Genomic DNA, 17,913 nt, shown 5'->3' with positions numbered 1-17,913 from the left:
TCAATAACGAAACAGGAACAAAACTCCTTTGATATATACATACAAAAGATTTTTGAGACCAACGAATGCAGATGAGTATAAAGAACCAAACTTTATTAAACAAAAACATATAAAACGACATATAAGACGGAAATTTCGACATTTGTCGAGTAACCTATCACCGTTACCTTTTTTGCTCTCCTAAACGACTGAGGAATCGCCCAAGGATGACCTTAAACCCAAAAATGGAAGAAATTAGACCAAAATCCGAATCCCTTGTAAGACGGCCGTTCTGAAATAGGACGAAAGCTTGGCTCTTTCTTACATACAAAGAAGGAGGATGAGATGAGGAAGCTATTGGTGTAAAATTTATCAAATTTGGTTGAGAAACGGAAGAAAAATCGGGGTTTGAGTCTCGGCAAAAATGGCGATTTGTTGATCTTTGAGATATTGTTGTTCTTCCGATAGAACGAAGAAGAAAAGGGGAAAAATAAGGGGGTGGGGACGGGTAGGTTAGTAAAGTAGTAATATAATAATAATAATAATAATAATAATAATAATAATAATAATAATAATAATAATAATAATAATAATAATAATAATAATAATAATAATAATAATAATAATAATAATAATAATAATAATAATAATAATAATAATAATAATAATAATAATAATAATAATAATAATAATAATAATAATAATAATAAAATGTGACGGTCTATGGTTAGATGGAAATTCGTCTTAAACCTATTATAATTTAAGACGGAGCTTTATTATTGTCGCTATTAATATTATCCGACAAAAATATTTATTTTGTATAAACAAGCTTGTGAAAAGGTAACTTTTATAAAATTTATGTTCAAAAAGAGATTAATTAAATTAAATAATTTAAAAATATGAAATGAAGCAATCGAATGGTTAAATAAATTTCAAATGTCAAAATGAGAAATTCGCGGGTGTTACAATATTTGTATAACTTTAATCCATATTTGTATAACTTTAGTCCATTTTTGTATAACTTTGGTTCATTTTTGTATAACTTTGGTTCATTTTTGTATAACTTTAGTCCAATTTTTTGTATAACTTTAGTCCAATTTTTGTATAACTTTAGTCTTTTTTTGTATAACTTTGGTCTATTTTTGTATAACTTTGGTTCATTTTTGTATAACTTTAGTCCATTTTTGTCTTAGATGAAAAAAAAAGTATCTCACAAAAAAAAACGAGATTTAAAACACGAAATCTTAAAAAAAACGTATAAAAGAAGAGATTTAAGAAAATGAATAAAAAATGAGAACTAACAAAATAAAAGACAACTAAAATAAAATAAAAGACAAAAAAATAATGAATGGAAAAAACAACTCAAAACATACAAATAAACACAAAACGAAAAAAAAAAAAAACGAGTTGAAAAAAAAAAAAAAACGAGTCAGCGGCGGTGGGGTGGCGGGGGTGGTGGGTGGTTAGTTGTTGTCGGGTGGGGTGGTGGTGAGTGGTGGTGAATGAGGAAGAGAGGAATGAATGATTTATTTGAGTTTTTTTATTTATTTGGATTTTTTGGGTTTTTTATTTATTTGGATTTTTGGGTTTTTTTATTTATTTTGGGTTTTTTTTTAGAGTTTGAGAGAAGAGAGAAATGAAATGTGTAAGATGAAAGAGAAATGGATGAGTGGAAAACAAATATATAGTAAATTAGTGATTAATTAGAGTGGATTAGTGAAGGAGGAGAAAGATGGTGAGATTAGCTTATAAACACACTTTTTTGGGGTTGATATCATCCCTCCATCTCCCTCCATCCAATGGCTCATAATAGAACTTATGGACTCAATATATATTTTGGCCTTAGTTGATCTCTTCTCTCTCTCTCTCTCTCTCTCTCTCTCTCTCTCTCTCTCTCTCTCTCTCTCTCTCTCTCTCTCTCTCTCTCTCTCTCTATATATATATATATATATATATATATATATATATATATATATATATATATATATATATATAAAAATCTGGGTTGAAACGCTGTGGATGCGACACGTGTCAAGACTGTCAACCCAACATTAAATACGAGTATAATTACAGCTGAATATTAAATATAAACATAATAAATGCAGCATAAATCTCAGTAAATATTAATTACTTCCTCTGTTCTCATATGATCTACCCATTTTATTAAAATACTACACTCATATATTCAACAAATGGGTAGATCATATAAAAACGGAGGAAGTATAATTTAATAAATTTTATTATAAAATTATATTAAATAATTACGTTGATTTGATTCTAAATTTATTAAAAAAAAAATTGATAAAAATTCTAAATTGTAAATAAAAACGTTCATTGCAAAAAAAATGCTTTTAATCGAGTATACTTTTCATTATATTTATTAACATAATTTGATATGTAGAGATGATTAAAGTGAGCATCTTACAATGTTTCACATTTACGTAAAAAAACACTTTGAGAAAGTTATAAATCTTAGACCATTAATTTTATTAAGAAAAATATATTTTAAAAAGTCATTGTATATATTAAAAACAAAACTTAAAAAAAAAACTACTAAGATATAAGTTTTTATAGTGTGGGAACGAAAAAATTATATTGCGACAAAATGAATACATATGAGATTTTGAGAGGTTTAAATACTGTGATAACGAGTATGTATGTACACAGTGATCACGAATGAGTTTGAATAATTAAAAGAAAAGTAATGATTATTAAGTAATATAATATTATATAAGGTTTTTCTACGTGATACCCCGTGTTTCTTCGCATTCTAGTTGATACCCCTATATTTTTGAAAATATAAGTAGTATCACTAAATTTACTAAAATGTTTTAAAAATATCCAAACTACTAAAAATAACTATTTTAATATGTTAAGTTTTGTAAGGAAAATATGTTTACAATTGAGTAGACGATTTTTATGTTAATGACATGAGAAATTATTGGCAAAAAATTAATAAAAAATGTATAAATTAAACATTTAAAGAGGCGGGTTAGAGCATTTTGGTTATTTTAAGATGTTTTTGTTATGTTTAGGGGTACCATTGGTATTTTTGAAAAGCGAGGGGTATCACATAAAATTCGAATAAATTAAATCCAAGGGTATCATATAGAAAAACCTTATTATATAAACAATATGAAAAAAGTAGAAAACACATTACATTTTCCTTTAATATATTCAGTTAAATATGTATACGTCAAGAATGAAAAATTGATTATGACTAACTAGATATTACTTTTAGTTAAATATTTTATATGTTATCTTATAAAAATGATATTTGAGAAAGTTCAACCTATTTTATTTACGGGTAAACTCTTAAACATCATTATATATTAGTTGTTAAAAATAAGGTGCAAATTTCTTATAGATATGTTTGACACATATCACATGTAAGACACAACCAAAATATTTGAATTAGTTTAGACCCTATATGTTTGATACATAAATATCAAACGTTATACATACAAAATTAAAAATTGCATAAAATTATATTAACTGATTTGGAATATAACGTATCGTGAAATGATATAATTTGATAACTTAATGTTGATTATTGCATTATTCGAATAAATTTTATTTTAATTAATATGATATTTGATCAGTTACAATTTTTTTTGTAAAACGTTGATCATGCGTAATTAACTATAACTTATTATTTTTAATTAAAATTATGTGTAGTTTATTTTAAAACACTGAACTTAAACCTTAAAAAAAATTGAGAAATAAAATTAATTTATTTTTATTTATAGGTAAAAATATTAAAGATTATATATAAAGTATATTATTTTTCTTTAATTATAAAAATAAAATTTTAAAACTGACCGCGCGAAGCGCGGGATACTACCTAGTGTATATATATTACGGAGTAATTATTAAGGTCTATCCATGATCCATCTTGACCATCTACAATAACTACGCCTCGCCTCCACGACCTATCTACCTGTTAATTATGTTTTAGCTATATACAAGGGTCACACATGATAGTTATTGATAAATGAATAATTAATCTCATTAGCATGATTGATGATAATGAACTTTTTCTTTGTAATATGTAGTGATTTTTTTCTAAGATTGTTGTAAAGTATGAATGTTATGATATTATCTTAGTATATGCACTTAATTTACCTATATAAATATATAACATGGATAAACATTATGAAATCGTGATGTCATTAAAAATTCCTGATTTTTTGTATTTAATTTGTGGCTTTGAAAATTAAAACGATGAAGTTAACTTTAAAAAAAAAATACATTTTGTATATGTGCCATGAAGGGTAGTGATTAGTATATAGAGAAGAGTCTACTGTCCATTTTCCAAAAGAGCTATTTAATTATGCTAATAAGCAAATTGTTTTTGTACACAATGAGACCATCTCATAGTATAAGACCGTCCCGTGTAATAAGTCAATGTTTGGACTTTAGAAGCTCAAAATAATATATTTTGGTAATGAAGGGTAATGCATAGTATTTTTTTTTTCTAAATTGAGTTTAAAATTCTTCTTCTCTTATTTCGTGACATAACATACTGACTGTAAATGTGTTGAACTATGTGTTAAACTACTCTAATATGATTTTTTTTTTGTTTTTCTGTGACAAGTGTAATTGTGTCAACGCCGCGCATGAAATCTAGTATCTATCTATATTAATAAAGGAAGCTTTTTTCGAGCGATTACAGAGAGTCGAAGTTTAAAATACTACTGAGGGGGTGTTTGGTTGGCTCTCTTGGAATGGATTGGAATGGATTTGCTCCATTCCAATGTTTGGTTGGAGTCTTTTGGAATGGAGTTAGATACCCAATGGATTCTAACTCCATTCCATCCTCCTAGAATCTCATACCCAACTTCCCCCCTTGGTATCTAACTCCATTCCTCCCTTCTACAATTTTAGATGAACCAAACAAGTTTATAAAGAAATAGATTTAGAACCCCATACCATTATGGGTTTATATTTCAATCTATTACATTCCATGCTATTGAACCAAACGCCCCTTCAATATAATAAATTAATGAAAAATAGATAAGATAAAAAATAAGTTTTGTTTCTGATTTTTATCAAGCCAATCTACCAATGGAGTTATAGAAAACTATACGTATACTCCAAATCTCCAATTACACTAAAATATTAAATTGATTAATTAATTAAAGAAATTGAGTTTTATAGGACTTCAAATAACTTCTTAGTACGGTATATAAAAACTTTTATCCGCCTCACCCAGAACCAAGTTCCATTTAATCATCATATTTCTCTTTTAATTCTTTTTTGTTTTACCTTAATGTCGGTGGAAACATGTTTTGTGATCTTGATTGTGTAAATTTATTGCCTTGCTAATTGTGTTATCAATACTATTCTTAACAATAATATATGGTATGTCAAAGTACTAATTGGACAATTTAGTTTGATATTATTTCAGGTACGAGATTAGATTGAGCACGTTATATGGATGGTTGTTGAGTTCATACGCACAACAAATTTTCAAATAGCTCTATTGGCAGAGGTAGGGGTCCAATTACGTACTTTGGTTTTCTTTAAAATAATGTTTATGATGTTATTTTGTGAATTCTTATTGTGAAGTATTGTACTATTTTTCTTATAAATAAGTTGATTTCATAGTACTCTAATCGTTGATGTTTATTTTGCTAATTGCACTTAATTTAGTGAGAATAGTAGTGTTGTTTTGATGTTCAAGTATCGAATTTATTTTCGCGTTTGTGAGATTAGTTTGGCTAATTTTGATGTTTTGGAAAAATAAAAGACACGAGATTTACGTGTTCACTGTCACATGAAAGTTGCATCCACCGGGATAAAAACAGACGTCTTTAACCAAAAAACCACAGACCAACTAAAAATATATAGGAAAGCATACTGAGACCCACCAAATTTGCTACTTAGAAACAAGTCACGTAACTAAGCGCATGACATACAACAATTAACAACCAGTTCCACGCATGACCCGTAGATGATACACAAATACTATCCTATAAGTCTATTACCAGTTGTATAATAACATTATATAACTTTGTCAAAGTTGTTGAGCTCTTACACAAAAGTGTTGAGCTATTTTACAAGTTATTGAACAATTTTGCGAAATTATTAAGCTTAATAATTATTCTGTTAAACTCAATAACTTTGTATCATAACTTGATAATTTTGTTAATAAAGTTCGACAACTTTGTAACAACGCTCAGTTACATTGACTAAGTTGTATATACAATACATTAACTGGTAGATGAAACATGTTGAACACTTTGCGAATTACTTAAATTCTATCACAACTACGTAATAAAATTCCTACTTACACTTGATTAATTGTACATATATGAAACCTACTTAACACTTTGCGAATTATTCGCAATTATGCATTAGACTTTCACGAATTACTTAAACACAAAATTCTATCAGAACTACATAGGCAGTATTGGTATTGATTAGCGAGAGAGTTGGCAAGTGGGTAGCACAACATTTCTATAACTCTTATCTAAATTTTGTGAAAAATCCAAAAGATTTGAGATAGTATTAACGGTATAAAAAAAAGATACATTGACGATTTTAAAATTGCTTCTAATATTGAGAGGTCAGATAATTGTGGGGCAAATTTTCGTAAAAAATAAATGAATTCCAAGAGTTATTTTAATTTACTCGAAGTGATAATAAAGATTAATAAAGATTAACTTTACTGAAACGACATTATTTAAAGGCCCGTGCATCTCACGGGCATTAAATCTAGTATCTATCTATTGATATTATTAAAGGAAGCTTTTTTTGAGCGATTAGAGAGTCTCCAACATTAATGAAATACTTACAAATAATAAATAATTAAATAATCAAATAAATATTACAATGATGAAACAACCAAACTTCTATTCCATGTAGAAGTTTAGCGTTAATCAACTTTTTGCGCTGCCAACATCTAAGATCTAACCTATTTAAATCATTAGAGTTTTCTACCTCGCATCAAACTTCAATGTCTTAGCATAAGCCTGATATATACGTATAATAATGCTTAATTTTCATCAATTTTATTGTGTGGATGTGTTCTTAGCCTCCAATCTAATAACTAATCTATTATTTTGTTTTATTTGCAGGGTTCTGAGATCTGCATTGGCAAAAGGTAATATAAACACCACATCTACGTTCCAAACCGTGTGTAAATGTTTGTTTAGATTTAATTTAAACTTATTTTTTTTTTGCTTTAGTGTATCTCATTTATCATACTTACCAATTCGTTGTTTTTAAAATTGTGTGTATCTGGTAATAAATTAATTTTTTATTTTAATGGTTAATCTGACTAAAACTTCGATAGTGTTTTGATGTAGAATACTTTATTTTTGTTCAGGACTTCAGGGGTAGTTTATCTCATCGATCATGCTTCCTTTTGTTTTACGGCTAATTTATTTAACCCGTGTTTTCTTTTCAATTCAGGATATATATACGTATACTTTAGGATTATCAGTGAAGCAAAATTAATAGGTTGATCTTCTGGTAAGTGTTAGTATTTGTTTTATATCAATTTGTTGTTATGCAAACTGTATATGGTATTTTATACTCTTAGTTTTATTTTACTTTTTAGCTTTTTTCGAGCGATTATAGAGTCTCCAACATTAATAAAACACCTCAGCTTAATAATTAATGCTAAATAGCTTTAACTAAAAAAGAATATTCGTACAACAATCCTATTAACTATCCAATTCTAAATGAATTAGAGTCCTTCAATTAACTAATTCTAAATAGCTGTACAAGTTCTAACTATCAATCAAATAATAAAAAAAATGAGAGAAAATAGCATACGTACAAGACTTCTATATGAACTCAAATACTTCCCCTATACTATGCTATTAATATGCTCCCCGACATCTCTTATCAATCTCAATGTCCCCCCTTTTCCTTTTTTTTTTCTTAATTATGTACTCCTTTTTATGCGTTTATTGGAGTATTATTATTCCGTGACATTAATATTTCATTTTTTTTTTTTTTTTTTTTTTTTTGTGACGAGGAGGTTGGATCCTCCCCGGATACAGGACCCCACCCTGCTAGGCGCCTGTACCATGTGAGTTCTTTCCCGCGGGGATTATTCCCTCTCCGGGCGTCAGGTCCCCAGGAAATGTTCATCTAGGGAATCGAACCCAGGACCTCGCAATTCCTCCTTAGGAGGCTTTGAGGTTACCCTGGAATTCCACTAGACTCACACATCTTGGGTAATATTTCATTGTTACTTTGAGTTAACTTCTTTGTTTTATCAAGTTTTTATACTACTTCATAAGTGTTATTTTTTCATACATGAGTTTATTAGAAATCGGAAATATAGTAAAAGTTTGAGACTTAGTAGTTTTTATCATACTACTGCGTACTACATATTTTCTCATACACATCACATTCTACTATTGTGAATTTAATAAATAAATATTTTATAATTTATTATTTATGCCAGATTATTATAATATTATAATAATACAATATAATTTGATAGAAGTGAGTTTACGTAGAACTATAATACTGAACTTAGAGCAAGTTTAACGGTTGAACAATTATCTACTAGCTTAGCTTTGCCACATTAGATTTTCAGCTACAATAATTTTAAGATACAAATTACTCCAATGGTGAAGCCAATCTACTAGTAGCTTGGATGAACCCCACATATATATTTTCTGATTTATTTATGTCACCACTATTTTCCTATTGGTTTCTTTATTCTTGTGGGTCCCTTTAAGCTAGTAGCTTAATGAAGCTACTAGCCTAAACTAAGCTAGTCTACATGGAAGCCTTCATTGGTTAGACTACTAGCTTACAATTTTCTAAAATTGCAAGCAAGTCCCCAAACAAATCCATTGGACTTGCTCTTATATATTAAGAGTTAGTACAGTGAATTAGGTTGCAAACCAATTAAATACTATATAATAATCACAGTCAAACTTTGACAATTAGTCTAAATACTTCTTCCGTTTTTTATATATAACGTTTTTCATTTTCGAAGTAAGTCTTTAACTTTAATATTTACAAAAATATATATATTAAACAGCACCATAAAACTGCTACTTAGTCTATGTTAGACAAAACGTAGTTAGTGTTTACATGCATAAACTCTGGTTGATAGAGGTAATTCGACTTCGAGTTAAAAATAAATTGGCTAACATTTCGATTAACTACAACTCTACAAGTTAATTTAGAAATGTTTTATACAAGCTAAAGTGATAGACATAAAACAAGCACACAAGTCTATTGAAAATTACAAAAAGACCCGTGCATCGCACGGGCATTAAATCTAGTATTTATCTATATTAATAAAGGAAGCTTTTTTCGAGCGATTTCAGAGAATCCATCATTCATAAATAACTACTTTAGTTATAAAATAAAATAAAATAAATAAAAAACTAATATAGTAATAATTAATGACGTATTGTAAGGAGGAGATAAAGTAAAATTCCTACTACCAACATCATTGCAGCCAAACTCTACGACTCAATGATTAGAATTCTAATATAATACTGTAATTAATAACGTATATTGTAGGTGGAGATAAACTAAAATTCTACTACCAACATTATTGCAATCAAACTCTAACACTCGATTTGCGTATATATTCAATTTTCCACGTCCAAATTGTTAGCCATGTTACTTTGTCAATGCTATTTTTACGTTATCTTTTTTCTTTTTAAACAATAAATGAATATGATATTACTGTGTAGTGGTAATTATTCTGAATTCGTCTGTTGTTGTACCTTGATGTGTGAATCTTTGAATGTATTTTTCATCTGATTTATCATTACTTTGAATTTAATTGTGACAATTTTTTTTTTTTGCAGGCTTAATGATAATTTGATACGGTGATGACTGATGATAGCCTTGAAAGTATGTATCAACTATGATTCAAAAAGTATTTTTAAAATTTACGCTTCGCATATTTACTTTAAAAATTACTCTCTCTATCCCAATGAATAGCTTATAGTTGCTTTATTTTTTGAGGGAAAAATAAGTCAAATGTAAACTATTGATTGTGACGGAGGGAGTACTAATAAGTGATAACAAAATACGAAGCATAAAATCATTATTTGTCGAATTAGATGGCAGGAGTAATATGATTCGAGGATCCTGACTTTCTATTGATAGTAGAATTATTTGTGGGATTGTGTGGGTAATATAATAGAAGAATTTTGTCAACGTACAAATATAGCTAGCTGAGTTTGGGCTGTAGTTGGAGAACAAGCAATATTATTATACAACTGGTTGTACAAGAGCATTGTATAACCATAATCAATCTGGCTGAGCTTATGTGTATTTTTGTCGAGCTCTTATAATTTTTTTATTTTAATTTTAATTTTTTTGATGTCAAAAATTAAAATTTAATTGAACTCCTATATATTATTTTTGAGTTTCATTATAATTTTTTAAGTTCAATATTTTTATAATGAAGCTCGGATTCTTTTAAACAAAGCTCATAATCTATAGGTCTAAACTCAACTAAATAATTCTATCTTTTTCTATACAACCAATACAAATGGTTGTATAATCTATTTACTGTTACTTATGTGAGAACAAAGTTTTTCATTAGAGCATTGGCTAAGATTATGTTGTTTATTTATATGTTTATTACTCCGTACAACATACCAAATTACCAACTATAAATTAAAGTAGGATCTGTGTTAAAGTATATGGTTGAAGTCTTGAGCATGAAAACCAATTTATAGGAAAATTATTGTCGAGAAAAAAAGTGAGTTAGTCGTTTGCAGCACAACAATATTAGCTATTTATAACATGTTATGATATCATACTTAAATATTATTACTTCCGCTTCCTGGCCTTCAATTGATCAAAAACTTGCACTTATTCGTATTGGACTGATGTTATTCATATATATAAAAGTTGAGTTCAATGGAATTATACATAGTTAATAGTTTCATATGTTATTATTGTTGAGATTTTAGAATCTATCAATACATGTACAACAATCAGATTTAGCATGTAACATTTATGTTCGTTGAGTTCATACGTGAAACAAATTTTCAAACGGCTCTTTTGATAGAGGTAGGGGTCCAATAACGTACTTTGGTTTTCTTTAGAGTAATAATGTTTATGATAAAAATGAGTACATTTTATTGTATATACTATAATCGCTGATGTTCATTTTTGCCCTAATTACACTTACTTGCTGAGAATTGTGTTGTTTTGATGTTCAGCCATCGAATTTGATTTACCTGTTTATGAGAATAGTTTAGCTAATTTTGGGAGAGTTCAAAACAAATTGATAAAAGTACTTATATTTTAATTTATAAAGAAAAGAAATTAGAAAAATAAGAACAACCTTTTATGTGAATGCCAGAAATGTCCACATGTAATGCATGATCCTAAACACAAAGATTATTATTAGATGATTATTCACCTTGGCACTAAACGATTATTGATGGTTCTGTTATATAAAAGGACAACTCATCTACTATTCCTACAAGTTATTCTCTCGTGAGGTAGTTTACATGGAAATTTTGTAAAATGGATTTGCTAATACAAATATTATAATTTATTTAAATGAATATAGTTTTTACTGGGTAATACTCCATTTAATTTGTTTGATATGATAGCTACAAGCCTACAACCTTGAGCATGAAAAGAACACGGTACATGTCAATTGTATTTTATTTTCTTAGACGAAGAGAAAACGGCTTAGTGCAAACTACTTATAACAAATAAGCTTATAAGAAACTTAAAAAGACATGTTACTAATTCCATTAATTATACTACAAAGTGTAGTAACTAATTTCATTTTTTAATAGAGTCTCCATCTTTGGCAATACAACTTAGATTAATAAATAATGCAAAATAACTTTAACTAAAAAAACTCATCGGCTAATATTAGAAGATAAATAAATACAATAGAATTTGAAAGATAACTAAAAAAACCATCAGCTAATATTACAAAATAAAGAACTACAATAGAATTTGAGAGATGTACAAACTGAAATAATACCCAAAAGTTAAGCTCCTACAAGTTTAGTCCAACTCCTGTACATTCAGTTCAATAAAGTTAAGCTCAATTTATACCCATTTTCTATAACTTAAGATATAAGTTCAATTCAACCCCTATAATTTTAATTCAGAGAAAGTAAGCTCTTATAAATTCAGTTCAGTTCAGCTTCTATATCCACTTAAGCAAAATTAAGTGAAACAGAATAGAGCCTTGAGTATTATTATTACATCGTAATCATAGATTATTACAACTTGGCCCGGGCATCGCCCGGGCATTAAATCTCGTATATATATAAAAGAAGAACTTTTGGAGCGATTTCATTGGCTACTTAAAGGGGAACTTTTCGAGCGATTTTATTGGCTGCAACTTTTTTGTAAACTACCTAATTATTTTTTTTTTCAAAAAGATATTAATTGTTTTTTTTTGAGGAAAACACCCCGAAGGGTATTACTATATTAAAGATAAATTATACGCCGCCGCAGAGTTCGCAACAGGAGGTAACAACATCGACCACACCGTTTTGCCAACTACCCTAGGAAAAATATGAGCTAAAGCATGAGCTACCGAATTGTTAATCCGACCCGTATGCGACCAAATTACAGAATTAAAACTATTGGAAAGCAATAAAATGTCTTCAATAAGTAATAAAAACAAACTCCTCCCGTTACGTTGTGCTTGCAGCGCTTCAATCACCTGGATGCAGTCACTCTCCAACACGACATCTTGATGGCCACGTAGCTGAGCCTCTAGCAAACCATCATAAACTGCAGCCGCTTCAGCAAATCGAGGCTCCCACTCCGCGTTCCGTGCTACTGTCATGCCCCATAACACCCCTCCTCGATCATCTCGACAAACCACTCCCGAGTTAACCCCTTCTCCTTCCTTAATCCCCGCATCCACATTAATCTTGACATAGCCCCTTGTCGCCGGTTTCCACCCGTCATTCCCCCTCTCCTCCGTTTTCCCCTTTCTACTCCTCTGACAGCCTTGTCTCCCTTCACCCCCGGTCTCCAATTCCGACAGAATGTCTCTGACACGGCTCACAATTCGCCCCGGTTCCACCACAGCCCCGTCAAACGCTACCCTATTCCTCCATTCCCAAATTGCCCAGCATCCTACCATATATTTCTCCATATCCAGCTCATCTCCATCTCGCCAAATCCCCTCCACCCAGTCACGAACCGCATTCTCCCCTTCCACCATATCCCCCTCCTCGGCCCCATCTAAGTTGAGAGAGCTCCACACCCACTTTGCGACATTGCAATCTCTAAAAAGATGTAAGGATGATTCGGAAAAAGAAGTACAAAAATAACAAGGAGAAGACTCACCTCTTACTCGAGCTGCAATGTTGTCCAAGGTTGCCAATGCTCCGCTACACAGCTGCCAGAAAAAAAGCTTGGTGCGAGGCCAAACACGAGTTTTCCAGAGCCGGTTGCATAACCATCTTTCCCTCTCCTAGTTCGACGGACCCCCCGTGTCATTTAAATCCCCCACCAGGCAAGCATATGTCGATTTGACAGTATACTCCCCATCTTTGTCAAGGCTCCAGTACCAGTCATCATTCGGAAGGTTCGGGCTAGTGCGAATGTTTAGGATACGGGACGCTTCAAAAGGTAAAAACATACGTTCCACAAGCTCCTTATCCCATCCCCTCCCTTGCGGCCTTAGCAGATTTGCAACGGTCATAATCTCGTTCCCTGGACCACACGGCGAAATTACCGTACCCCTCTCACTCCCTGCAACCCACGCATGCCCCCACACCCTAGTACTTCGACCATCACCTATTCTCCGTCTCAATCCTCGCTCCAAAACCGCGCGGGCACCAAGAATACTCCTCCACGTGTAGCTCGGTCTATAACCCAACTCCGCAGACATGAAATCACTCGTTCTAAAGTAACGAGCCTTCATGACCCGAGCCCATAAACATTCAGGTGCAGTCACAAGGCGCCAAGCCTGTTTACCAAGAAGAGCATTATTAAACAGCTCGAAATCTCGGAAGCCAATCCCACCATTGCTCTTTGGTCGACATAAACGCTTCCACGAAACCCAGGATATACCTCTCTTACCCTCCTCATGTCCCCACCAAAACCGCGACACCATCGACCTAAGAACGTTACAAAAGTTCGCCGGGATTTTGAAAACACTCATCACATAGGTAGGAAGTGAATTTGCCACAGCCTTTATAAGAACCTCCCTACCAGCCCTCGACAATAATTTCCCCCGCCAACCTTGTAACCTCTTACTCAGCTTATCCCGAAGAATGTCCGTGAGAACTTTTTTAGAGTGCCCCACAACCGTCGGTAAGCCCAAATATCTCTCCTGAACATCCACCTCCCTCACCCCAAGTCTCGCAGCTACACGTTCCCGCACACCCCTCCGGACCCCCTTACTAAAAGAAACCGTGGTTTTGTCCAAACTTACCAATTGACCTGAAGCTGCTTCATACCGTCGCAAGATATCATTCACCACATCTGCTTCCTTCTCGTTAGCTTTCACAAAGAAGATGCTATCATCCGCGAAGAATAAATAAGAAATGGCCGGCGCATTGTTCGAAATTCGTAGCCCATTAAGAGACCCCCGTTCCACAGCTCTTCGAATGAGGTTTGATAGCGCCTCGGCACAAAGAATAAATAAGTACGGAGATAATGGGTCTCCCTGGCGAAGACCTCGCTGGGGGCGAAAACAGTCCGTTGGGGCACCATTAATAAGGATTGAGAAGGAAACAGACGATACACACGCCATAACTCGCGAGACCCAACCCCTATCAAAACCCATCACCTGTAGTACTCGTTCCAGAAAGACCCACTCTACTCTATCATATGCTTTAGCCATATCTAGCTTAATTTCCATACCACCCTCCGAGTTGCTCGAGCACTTCATGTGATGAAACATTTCGAAAGCAATAAGCACATTATCTGTTATCAGACGGCCCGGAGTAAAGGCACTCTGGTTTTCAGACACAATCTCTCCGAGGAAACACTTCAGCCTATTAGCAAGGACCTTAGAGACCAGTTTATAAACCACATTACAAAGACTTATCGGTCGAAAATCTCTGATCTTATCCGGCGCTTTCTTCTTCGGTATCAACACAATATTAGTTTTATTAAACTCATTCGGGTCCAGCTCCCCGCGTAAAATACCCAAGACCGTCGCTACAACCTCCGGTCCAATGATATGCCAGAAAGATTGGAAGAAAAGAGCATTCATACCGTCTGGTCCAGGCGCTTTAAGCGGATGCATCTGGTTCAAAGCCTCCACAACCTCCTCTTCACGGTACTCGAGCCGTAACTGCTCATTCATTCTGTTCAAGACACGTCCCTCCAAGCCCATAAGCACATCCTCGAAATTCTGTGGCTGAGATGAAGCAAAAAGGTCCTGAAAATAGTTTGAAGCGACTCCCTCAACCGCCTCATGACCCATCCTCTCAACCCCATTATCATCAATAAGCATACCAATATAATTCTTCCTTTTTCGCTCTCCCGCTCTCGTATGGAAAAACTTGGTATTACGGTCACCATCCTGAAGCCACAAGGCCCTAGAACGTTGCCTCCAATATTTCTCTTCTTGGTGTCGGAGATTAGCAATTTCAGAAACCAATTTCTTCCGCTTTCTAATATTCTCCTCAGTCCTACTCTCATCAGATAACCGCTCCAGCTGTTTACATTTTCGATCCACCATGTACCCAATCTTCCGAATACTGGATTTCTTCCATGCCTGTAACTCCCTAGCACACTCATCAATAGCCACCCCCAACTCGCCACACTCCTTACTAACCCCACGCCTAATCGCCTCCTCGCACCCCTCCTCACCAATCCACATTTGCTCAAATTTAAAGCCACGTTTCACTTCCTTCTTCGCAACTCGCCTATCCAGGAGCAGCTTGATCGGCGCGTGATCCAACCATTCCCGAGTTAAATGGATAAGTTTCGCGTACGGAAACATGTCCAACCACGAGCTAGTGCACATGGCTCTATCAATCATACTCTGTCTGTTGGCTTCTCCTGCTTGTCCATTATCCCAAGTGAACTGGTACCCCTCCCACCCAATGTCAGTCAGGCCGCAATCATCTACAGCTGCTCGGAAATTGTTCATTTGCCACTGCGGTCTGCTCCCCCCTTTCATCTCAATCGAAAAGAGGAGCTCATTAAAATCACCTATGCAAAGCCACGGCATATCTGACTGCCCACTTAGAAGTCGAAGTAACTCCCAAGATAAATGCCTATCTGAGACCACAGGCCACCCGTAGAAACCCGTGACACGCCACGCCCTTCCTCCCTCCTTCACCATCAGGTCAATGTGATGAACCGATGCCGTCATAAGAGTACAATCAAGTTCCTTCTTCCACATAAAGGCTAGACCACCCGCTCTCCCCATACAATCCACCTCTATCCCGAAATATCCTTCCAGCTTCTCTCTCACTTTCCGCATCTCACGACCACACAGTTTAGTTTCACATAAAAAGAGCATGGCCGGGGCTTCCTTACGTACCAAAGCACGTAAATTATTTACAGTGTCGGGGTTGCCCAATCCCCGACAATTGAGACTTAGGAGATTCATTGGGCCCAGCGGGGTTGAGCACTCTCAACCTCCGCCTCAGATATTAAGACGTCCCCGTCTGTCGTATGTTTAATTTTCTTGCTGCCCTCTATCCCATCGTCATTGTCACGGCTTCTTTTCCCAACCTCACAGCCCGACCCTTCACGACTCCTCTCAATCACCTCCCTTGCCAACCTCGTCCACGCCCGTGGTCCCTTAGCCACCGTTAAAACCCCAGAAGCCAAGCCCGGTGCCACTGCTTGCTCCCCAACTCGTCCACCACAGCCCCACCCCTCCCCTCACAGCCTATCTCCCCCCTTTCCTCTGTCATAACAGTCAACAAACCCCTTTCCTCCTCCCCGTCTCCTTGTCCTATCCTCCCACCAGCACCCTCACAAACATTCCCCTCCTTTACCCCATCCCTCTCCACCTGTTCACTTCCTCTTCCTCCCATGGCTGCCTCTGTTCGCGTATCCATTCCCGTGCCCAGAGATGACACGTTTTTCTTCGTTTTCAAGTCAAGAGCAATCGCTTGCAATTTATCAATCATCTTCGCAATATCTACATCATCAGCACGACCTTTCTCCGTGTCAAAGATCGTGTTCAGTTCACGTCGAGCATGCCCTGGGCCATCAGTTGCCGTTTTAACAACTTTCATGGGGGATGCCCTAAGCCAATCCCCAAAGCACAATTCCCCATCTTCGTATGGCCCGTCGTCGCAGTCCTTCTCCCCATGTCCTATCTTTCCGCACCCGTAACAGTATAGAGGTAACCGTTCATACTTAACATCGAACTCGACAACACGCCCTCCTTTCATTTTAATTGGCACCATCGTTTTAAGGGGCACCCTAACATCATGCAAAACACGAATCCGAATAGCTCGATCAAGGTCACTATTTGGCCCTAAATCCATCGCAATATATGACCCCAACGACGCCCCAATTCTGCGAACATTCGTCTCACACGAGCGCCCAGTGATAGGTAAGTCATAAACTCTAGTCCATATTGGGAATAAGAACAAGGGAACATCAGTGAGTTTGCCTTCGCAATTTGGTTCGTTGAAGCACCATAGAAACTTGTCGAAATGCCACGGTTGTCCCTCCAAAACCCTAGCTTTATCACGTTCAGACTCAAATCGAAACACAAAAAGTTTCTCCTTCACATCGATAACGTTCCCAATCATTGGCTTCGTAGGGTTCCACAATCGAATCATTGAATCGATCGCAGCCTTCGCATTTACAGATTTGGTGGCCCAGATTTTGCCAACAAGCATCAGTTTATTCGTCTCAATCCCATCATCAATCCCTTCTTCCCATTCAAAAACCCTATCGTCCCCCTCTCCGTCCTCCTCAACCGGCCTCTTCCCATCTAGGATTAAGCCTCGCATCGAACTCTCTCTGGCCCTGCATAGAAAAACAAACAACAAACAACAAAACAAAGACAAC

General features: G+C 34.4%; 1 protein-coding gene across 1 annotated transcript; it reads right to left on the bottom strand.

Moving 5' to 3' along the window:
* Positions 1 to 12,382: 12,382 nt before the first annotated feature.
* On the bottom strand, positions 12,383 to 16,360 carry LOC141628466 (uncharacterized). Its single transcript, XM_074441607.1, has 2 exons — positions 13,427 to 16,360; positions 12,383 to 13,312 (listed from the first exon to the last, which is right to left on the bottom strand). Exons 1-2 carry the CDS (start codon positions 16,358 to 16,360, stop codon positions 12,383 to 12,385), a joined length of 3,864 nt encoding a protein of 1,287 aa, XP_074297708.1.
* Positions 16,361 to 17,913: the final 1,553 nt, after the last annotated feature.

The sequence above is a fragment of the Silene latifolia genome, chromosome Y (assembly GCF_048544455.1).
Source record: "Silene latifolia isolate original U9 population chromosome Y, ASM4854445v1, whole genome shotgun sequence".
In the NCBI taxonomy this organism is placed as follows: domain Eukaryota; kingdom Viridiplantae; phylum Streptophyta; class Magnoliopsida; order Caryophyllales; family Caryophyllaceae; genus Silene; species Silene latifolia.
The sequence above is the reverse complement of the archived record's forward strand: the minus strand, read 5'-3'. Positions and strand labels throughout refer to the sequence as shown.